Raw genomic sequence first — 9,104 nt, 5'->3', positions numbered from 1 at the left:
TGCGGCTTTGAAGGGTGTGATAAGGGAGACATTGTTCTCCAAGGCATTCCAGCTTAGTCCTCAGGTGTAGCGGTACATATATGGCCTATCTCAGGTAATCTAATCTTATGGGGTTGAATATGGAGGTCCATGTGCAGTAGTAGCTACTTACCATCAGGTGGCTTACACGTCTGCTATTATAGTCCGCGTAAAACTGCTAGTCCGCTCTGAATATAGAAATGAATCGCGTCGCCATAGCAAATTGTATGACTACATCTGCTCGCAACAATTTCAGAGCGGACTAGCAATTTGGTGCGGACTATACTATGTTATAAAAAAATGAAAGATAGTAGAGCCAGTAATTCTACAGGAGAAGTACTACCGTCGTACTTAGGGTGAGGCAGTTCTGCGTTCCATTGGAGGAGTGGATGACTGACTTACATATGAGCGACCATCATATCATAGTCCTAGGGAGTGGCAATTCAACTGTCGGCTTCAGAACGGCTTTAGGTAGAACTCTGTATAAATAGTCCTAGGGAGTGGCATCGCAACTGTCGGCTTCAGAACGGCTTTAGGTAGAACTCTGTATAAGAGGCGACTAAAGGGGACTTCCGGGGTTGCCGGCGGCAAGAGTGGGAGCTCGAACCGTCCGGAGAGCAACCCCGGGAAGGACGGCGGTATGTGTGGTCGCATGCCGTCGTAAACACCAGATGTGCGGGAGGAGCGTAAAGTGCTCCCCCAGGACAGAGCCCGACCGGCACCGCACTCGGAGAACTCCGGTGGTTCCATCGGAGATCCCGGAGTTCTCCACCAAGCGCTGAGGACGGCCACCGGGGGGTTTTAGTGCGGTGAAAATCCCACATAACCACGTCGCTCCCACGTAGTCGGTACCTTTTGAAGGTTTCCCCCTCGAAAACAAAAATAAAAGGTAGAACTCTGTATGGAATTAAGTCACAGATGTCTGGGTGACGGAGCAATAAGGTGGACTGGAAGCTCGTTTGTTACTCCAATCTTTTATAAAAAGTACTTTGCGGATTTTCGTAAGATATATGGAGGTTTTTAAGATATTTTTCTATATACAACCTACGAACTGAGATAAGAAGAGGAGCAGTTTTATTTTTTAATAATCTATACTAATATTATAAAGAGGAAAACTTTGATTGTAATGAATAGGCTCAAAAACTACTGGACCGATTTTAAAAATTCTTTCACCATTCGAAAGCTACATTATCTATGAGTAACATAGGCTATATTTTATATGAAGTTTATTTGATAAATAATTTTGAGGCGGTACAAAGTGCCGGGTCAGCTAGTGTTATATAATACTAGCTTACCTGGCAAACGTTGTGTTGCCAAATAAATAAAAAAATGTTAAGGGTGAACAAACCTTATCACTTAGGGGTATGAAAAATAGAGAGTAGCCGATTCTCAGACCCACTGGAATATGCATATAAAAATTGGTGAAAATCGGTAAAGCCGTTCGGAGGAGTACGGTAACTAACACTGACACGAGAATTTTATATATAAGATTACGAAGCTACTAATATGGTCAGTTGTGATGACAACGTGCGTGAGTCGAGGGGAGAGAGATTGACATTCCATGGAGCTATCAATATTATTTGACTATTGGAATAAATATTTAGTTAGCTAAAAGATTTAGTTAGGCCTGAAAGCGTAACAAACAAAGAAACGCACGTACGCATTTATATTAGTTAGCAATGTATGATTATTTATTAAGTAAAATAAGCACGTATTGCAAGTAAAATTGTAGTAGAATTATACTGAATATCGCGTGCAAAGAACGTATGCGGTATTCTCATATGTCGTGGTAAATCATAATAAATTGTTACCTGATTTGGTACGGAGTTTTGAATATTTAAGCGAGTACAGTCTGTTAGTAAAGTGTTGCAAGCATAGATTAGTAAAGATACTTCGCCGCCTTGAAATTGAATGAAGCCACAAACGGCTTATTTTAGTACGTTTTTTTTTTAAATTCTTGACAAATTAAAATATTTTTAGAGAAAATGTACGCATAAATGACTAATACTGCGTAATTTACGTAATAAATAAATAATTATTTCAAATATTTTAGGGACATTTTAATACGGAGACGTGGCAAAACTTCTTTAAGCAACTATTTCAATTCTCAAAACTGGGTAAATTTTCTTGTTAGGAGTGAGTAACCTTTACTAATCTATGGTTGCAAGTTGAATACAAGGTGGTGGAACTATGTTCGACTCCGGTACCACCGCCACACCTATTTCTGTTATAACAGCAGTGTTAAGCGCTGCTGTGTTCTGTTTTTTAGTGTGGTAAGGGAGACATAATTTTCCGAGGTATTCCAGCTTAGTCTTCAGGGGTAGCGGCGCATCTAGTCGTCCTCTAGTAGGAATATTTAATCCTACTTGGGATTGATTACAGATGTCCATGGGCAGCAGTAGCCACTTACTATCAGGTGGACTGTTCGTCTACTAATCTTGTATTATAAAAAAGGGGAACGTCTCAGAAAAGTATGTTGCCCTTACTATACTTCAAAGCAGAACACAGTAGCGCTTAACACTGCTGTTATAACAGAAATATGTGTGGCGGTGGTGCTGTCGGAGTTGAACCACAAAGGGTTCTACCTTCAAAATCTCTATCATAACTTCGTTTTCACTTTACTACACGACTGTACGATGCAAACAACGGATAATAGTGGGTAGTGATTTGTTTAAACACGAGTTAGCTTTCCTTTTCAATAATTCAGTTAAGAAGGGTTTGTACGGGTGAGAGTATAGTATGAGCGTTTTATTTATGTAGTGGATAAGCGGTAGCGGTTATAGAACTTGGTTATATTTATAATAAATAACTAGAACAGCTGTCTTATTTATCTACGTTTTTTATTTAGAATCTAACGGTATGGCAGACGGATTACCTGATTAAAAATAGTCACCGTCGCCTATGGACATTTGCAACCCCAGAGGAGTCGCCAAGGCATTGCCGGCTTTGGAGGAGAGCTCTTTTTGCACTTTTTTGAAGAGCCCCATGTTACAGCGCTTCGGGAGTACTTCAGGAGGAAGTTCATTCCACATCTTGCACGTAAGCGGAAAGAATGACTGCGCATCGAACGAAGGAAGACCGCCATGAGTCCAGTTGGTGTGGATGGAAAACGAGGATGCAGTCCACCTGATTGTAAATGAGTACTGTCGCCCATGAACAGTTATAATCAACCCCAGATAAGACTAGGTTATAATCTGAGATCGGTCACGCATGCATTCATACTCCTGAAGACTAAGTGGGAACGCCTGACATAAGTATGTCTCCCTTATTCCCTTATATTTGTCCCCTTTTAACCAGAACATAGCAGCGCTTAACACTGCTGTTATTAGGCAGAAACAGGTGTGGCAGTGGCGCCAACGGAGTCGAACTTCATAGGGTTCTACCACCTTAATTTCTTACATATCCAGACCCAACCAATAAAAGTTTAATACTCAAACTTTTACTATAATCACAGCCTTACTATTACCATTTCTTGAAGAGGCAGTTAGGTAAGTAAGCACATCATATCATACCTTCATTTACGGTTTGAATTTAAGGTTATCAAGACAAGTTTACATATATAAAAATATATCTTGTGCCTAAATTTAAGGTATAGTATATATATTTTTACCTACTTTTTACTAATGAAAAAAAAAACAATATTGTTATGGTAGAACGCAATGTTGGTATCATAATAAAATGGCGGTTTTTTATGTTTCTTACTTCCACGATGTGGTGTAGATACTACCCACCTTCTTTAATAAAATTATGTATGTACTACCCGCGATTTGTATAATAAATGCGAGATTGCAAGCCGTCGGTCGACTCGAGTTAGTCCTACTTCAGTGGTGGTGCTGGTGAGAGACGGACGTGTTGCAAGTGTATGAGTTACAAATAGATTCTTTCTTTGAGTTCCAATCTTTGGTCGAATCATAAGACTATAAACATTAAGGTAATGAGCAAGAAATATTGCCTATACATAAATTAAAACCGTGAGTATCCTTTACATATTAAAATGTGTCGATTCCACGATATGTAATATTAACATTAAATCAGCAAGAGGTAAAAAAGAAATGCTGCCATTTTAAGCAACAATATTTTTTTGAAATTTATTTTATAGATAAATTAATGTGTCATTTAAAGATTCTTCTAAAACTATTAAAAATAATATAAATGTCAGTTCTTCTTTACTGTTCTAATCCGTGGCTTCATTTATTTGATGGACACTATCTAATGGTAGTAAGTGTAACAAAATTACATCTTTTTAATAAATGGTTCGTTAACAGCTTGATATATTATAACAGATATTAATATAATAAAAAAATTAGATTCAAATAAATAAATAAATAAATTCTATGAGACGACACTAGATTCCGTTGAAACCAGTTAGTTTGAATTATTTTTATGTGATTTTTCTGTTACAACTACTTATAAATGTTTAAAATATTTCTTGCAGGTAAAGCGCGGAAAACACTTCTTAATTCACCATTCAGCCACATTAGGCTTCAAAATAATAAATGTTTGAGAAACTACGCATCCTATTCTACTTATTCCTAACTTTACTAATACCGTATCTACTCCAGGAATATATATCTGCGATATTAATTAACAAAGTAAGACGATGTAACTGCGCGTCATGTTATAAGTAAACAAAGATGGAGTTACAGATTTTGTTTTTAATAACATTTCTCATAAACTTGACTAGTGTTGTTTGTGAGCTGAGTTTAAGGTTTGGTGAGTATATTTGAGGCCTCTACCTTGAGATATGCCATTGGCTTTATTGATTTTTTTTATAATATTGGAGTAGCAGACGAGCATGCAGTCCACCTGAGGTAATAGCTACTGCCGCCCATGGACATCTGTAATCAACCCCAGATAGGATTAGATATTCCTATCTGAGGTTGGCCACAGATGCGCCGGTACCCCTGAGGACTTAAGTTAGAACGCCTCAGAAAAGTATGTGTCCCTTACCACACCCTTCAAAACGGAACACAGCAGCGCCTAACACTGCTGTTATTAGGTAGAAATAGGTGTGGCGGTGGTGCCGCCGGAGTCGAACCACAAAGGGTTCTACCACCTTCGAATTATCGGTTTTCCTTCAAACCAGAATACAGCAACGCTTAATAGTGCTACAAAGCAGAAATAATCAAAGCATTATTTCTGCTTAATAACAGCATGTTTGTGGAAAGGAAGGTATAAATCACCGAGGAGTTCCAACTTAATCCTGATTGGTAAACTTTTTTTTATAATATAGAAGTAGCAGACGAGCATGCAGTCCATCTGGACATTTGTAATCAACCCCAGATAGGATTAGATATTCCTACCTGAGGTCGGCCACAGATGCGCTGCTTTCCCTGAGGACTAAGCTGGAATGCCTCGGCAACGTCTGTCTCCCTTACCACACCCTTCAAACCGGAACACAGCAGCGCCTAACACTGCAGTTATTAAGTAGAAATAGGTGTGGCGGTGGTGCCGCCGGAGTCGAACCACAAAGGGTTCTACCACCTTCAAAATCAAAACTGTAGCCGACTTCAGGTATGACTATCTGGGGTTGATTAGCCAGGCAGTAGCCACTTAAAATCAGGCGGACTGTATGCTGGTTTACTATTTCTATACTTAAAAACACTTTAAGAACATGGATAACTTCAAGGCGTGTCTTTATTCTTCACGATTTTTATAAATGAGTATAAAGTACTAAGTAATAAGATTTATAATATAAAATAGCGATGATATTACAGTATATATAACAGAGAATCATGAAGAAGATCTACCGCAAAAGATAGGAGAAGCGATCAAGTTTTCAGAAGAGAGTAAGTCGGTACGCATTTCAGAAGATATTATACAATTGGACAGAGAAAATGAAGATGAGAGTCAAAGAAAATGTAGGTTTTTTAAACCTTTAAATTATATTTTGTAATATATAGAATATAGATGTTGTTTTCGTAAAAAAGGTAAACAAAATGGCGATTGTTGTATTCTCTAATTCAAATCTCATTTAATCAATATTGATTCATACTTATAGAATTCTTTTTGAACGTCATTTATGTACCGCTTTGGAAGGTGTTTCGCTATAGAGAAGAAGCGGAGAAAGAATATCGTCAACTAATTACTGTCGCAGTGCTGGGAACGGGTCTCTTATCAAAGGGGAAGTGGCGGCCCCAGCAAAAAAATTAGCTCGTGCCATATCTCATGGTGGCGCTCTTTAGGTCCTGGGGAAGCTTTTTTTTAGCTCGCACCCCATACTTATGTTGCAGCCAAGTAGCTTAAGTAGCCGTTCAATTAAAAGCCTAGTCTCTTTACAAAACAGTGCCGCCCGGGTGTTTTTAGCGCCCCTCGAATGACGGCGCCCGGTGCGCTCGCACCGCTCGCACCACCCTAGGGCCGCCCCTGGAGGGGCCACATCTATTTAGGCTATAGTCTACCGCACAGGCCAAGTGCGAAAGTACTTCAAACTCCTTTGAAAACTTTTTGGCGAACTTTTTTTCCTTTGAAAACTGAAGAACTCATAAGCGTGCAGCTTTCCTAATTATATTTCCCTTTCAGTTTAAGCAAGTGATAAATAATTTCAAATACGCATATAATTTTGATAAATTAGAAGTGCGTGCCTGGGATTTGACCCCTGGAACCCCAAATTAGAGGTTTTGAAGCACTAGTCTTTCACTGCTTTGTTAGTATCAAAACTGTTATATATATTTGGCTATTAGGCTATTGTACTTACTTGGCTAAACCTTTCAGTATGCTCAGCATTATCTAAAGGGGTCTCAGCCATAATAGACCTTTCTTGGGCCCCTTGGGAGCTGTTGGAGCAACTGGCCGCAACCACTGGTGTACCCTTACTGCGATCTGCATTAGGATCCCAGCAACTAATATCAGCTTTGGATAAATATCTAGCTATGAGAAATGCGACAGATGCTGTGTTTATCTTAGAGAGTGAGATTGGTAAGTGTGGAATGGCTTCGGCCACGACTTCGGTCGTATTTGGCCGAAGTTGTGGCCGAAGTGCCGCTTTGGCCAAATACGGCCGTTGTGTATATACAAATAAATTAAATTGAAGTGTCTGTGTGTAATGTCAAAATATATATTTTAAATGCAATTGAAAGTATCATAGAGTACCTAAGTATTTATGTAAAAAAACAAGTTATTGAAATTTTTGTCCGTCCGTTCGTTGCGGTCGATCTCCAAAACGGTTTTACCGATTTTAATAAAGATTTAATGAACATTTACAGTTAAACTCGGGTAAAACCGCTAGACACAGTTTCTTTGAATCAAAATTAAAATGATGATTAGATGGGCGGGCAGTTAAATTTTCATTATTATTTCATTATTGGGTATTGTTACCCAGAGGATAATTGCGCAGGGTAATATTTGTCGATTTGCGTTTATGTATGTATGTCTGTTTTTGCGTATATGTTTCGTATGTATGTCTCATTCTTTGTCAAGCTGCAGCCCAAACGACTTGACGGATTTTAACATACAAAATGTTGTTCTTCCTTTAAATTGTGCGATAAACATATACTACGATTTTAAGTAGTCAGCTTTATGTTTTTATAATAATCACTAGTTCTGTAATGAAATATATTTATTTTGTATAGGCCTACCGTGGCACTTATAAATTCTCAGTTACAATATTTTTTCTTCAACTACTATCGGATCGAAATGAAAAATGACTTAAACTGATAATTTCATCTTCTCAACAGACGTCGACCAAACCCTATACGAGTTGCTCGGTCGCTCAAGCACACGCATCTGGGTGCACGCAGGGTTAACCAGAGACTCTGCTAACGCGCTGAGAAGCATGCGACCTGATCCAAGTTTCTATGTAGTGGCCGGACGTACTGGTTTCGTGGTTAATACTTATGCTCGGGTGAGTATAATAATATGCTTATACCCGGGTGATTGCATGCTTCCGGGTATAAGCAGTGATTACATGCTATACCGGGTGAGTTGACACTTATACCCGGATTAGTTTTATTAGGAGGAAACACCTTTTATTATTATTAAAATTATTTTGCTTAATATAGGTAAATACAGTTGTTATATCCTCAAAATTGTCCCCTATATTCCACCTCTTAGAGGTATGCAAAATTTTAATTAATACTTAAGTGTCTTCTTAATATTATGAGGGTCAAGTCTTATTCAAATTAAATTTTAAACAGTCAATTTATAATTTCAAATTATAAACATGACAATATTATTAAATTATATATGTCATTATTATTCTATACCTACATTGCCGTTTAAAAATTCTTTAACGGAATAGTACGCATTATCAATAAGGTGTAATTTAAGTTATCTTTTAAATTTATAGCCAGTTGCAGATTTTATATAATTAGGGATTTTATTGTATATTTTAGGACCCATACTAAATACACTGTTGTGGTGGAGCTTTGTTATCGAGTTTAATGTCCTTAATTTGTTAATACCTGTAGGTGGTGCCACTGGAGTTGAACCACAAAGGATATCAATCCTATTTTGAATACAAATGTCTGTACGGCAATTACTTTATCATCGTTGTCAACCCATTACTGTCCTACTCTTGGGCACGGGTCTCAGAAGGTCTCAGAAGAGGGATTTAGACCATAGTCCACCACGCCAAGTGCGAATTTGTAGAATTCGCACACTTTTGAGATTTTTTTTTGAGAACTTTATTTCTAAAGATTTTTTTTATAAGAAAAACTTGATGATATCCTCACGATATTTTGCTTACTTTTTTATGATAAGAACTTCAATTAAATAAAGGGTTTTCATGTTTTAAGGCTGTGAAGGAGAAGCTTGTGCGTCGTGACTTCAGATGGAACCTCATCTTCACAGACTATACCGTGGATGTGTCACAACTGGTCCTACCAACAATGGTGCTGCAGTCAGACGAAGTGGAGTGCTGTAAGCTGATGGGCTTGAGGGAGGAATGTAGCTGCCCTCAGGATTTTGAGGTTGACCTTCATTAACAATATGTAATCTCCCGACAAGTAGTCACATTTTTATAAGATTGAATTAGAAAATAAGGGTTTGGATGTCTTTTTTTTTATTTATAATATAAGGGTAGCAGACGAGCATGCAATCCACCTGATGGTAAGTGGCTACTGCCGCCCATGGACATCTGTAATCAA

The 9,104-nt window shown here is 38.2% G+C and overlaps 1 protein-coding gene and 1 long non-coding RNA gene across 2 annotated transcripts in view; one reads left to right on the top strand and one right to left on the bottom strand.

Annotated features, from left to right (window-relative positions):
- LOC140752787 (uncharacterized) overlaps nucleotides 1-9,104 on the bottom strand; it is a 238,186-nt gene that overhangs the window by 3,305 nt on the left and 225,777 nt on the right. The window lies entirely within an intron of this gene.
- Ir8a (Ionotropic receptor 8a) overlaps nucleotides 4,505-9,104 on the top strand; it is a 30,464-nt gene continuing 25,864 nt past the window's right edge. Inside the window, exons 1-5 of the mRNA XM_073087127.1 lie at nucleotides 4,505-4,731; nucleotides 5,736-5,879; nucleotides 6,733-6,936; nucleotides 7,695-7,861; nucleotides 8,754-8,927. Coding sequence (XP_072943228.1) covers nucleotides 4,653-4,731; nucleotides 5,736-5,879; nucleotides 6,733-6,936; nucleotides 7,695-7,861; nucleotides 8,754-8,927 — 768 coding nt within the window. The 5' untranslated portion in view covers nucleotides 4,505-4,652. The remainder of the gene's footprint in view (nucleotides 4,732-5,735; nucleotides 5,880-6,732; nucleotides 6,937-7,694; nucleotides 7,862-8,753; nucleotides 8,928-9,104) is intronic.

The sequence above is a fragment of the Epargyreus clarus genome, unplaced genomic scaffold (assembly GCF_041222505.1).
Source record: "Epargyreus clarus isolate Ecla_fem2 unplaced genomic scaffold, WU_Ecla_fem_2.2 ptg000025l, whole genome shotgun sequence".
NCBI lineage: Eukaryota > Metazoa > Arthropoda > Insecta > Lepidoptera > Hesperiidae > Epargyreus > Epargyreus clarus.
This window is presented reverse-complemented; position numbering and strand designations above follow the sequence as displayed.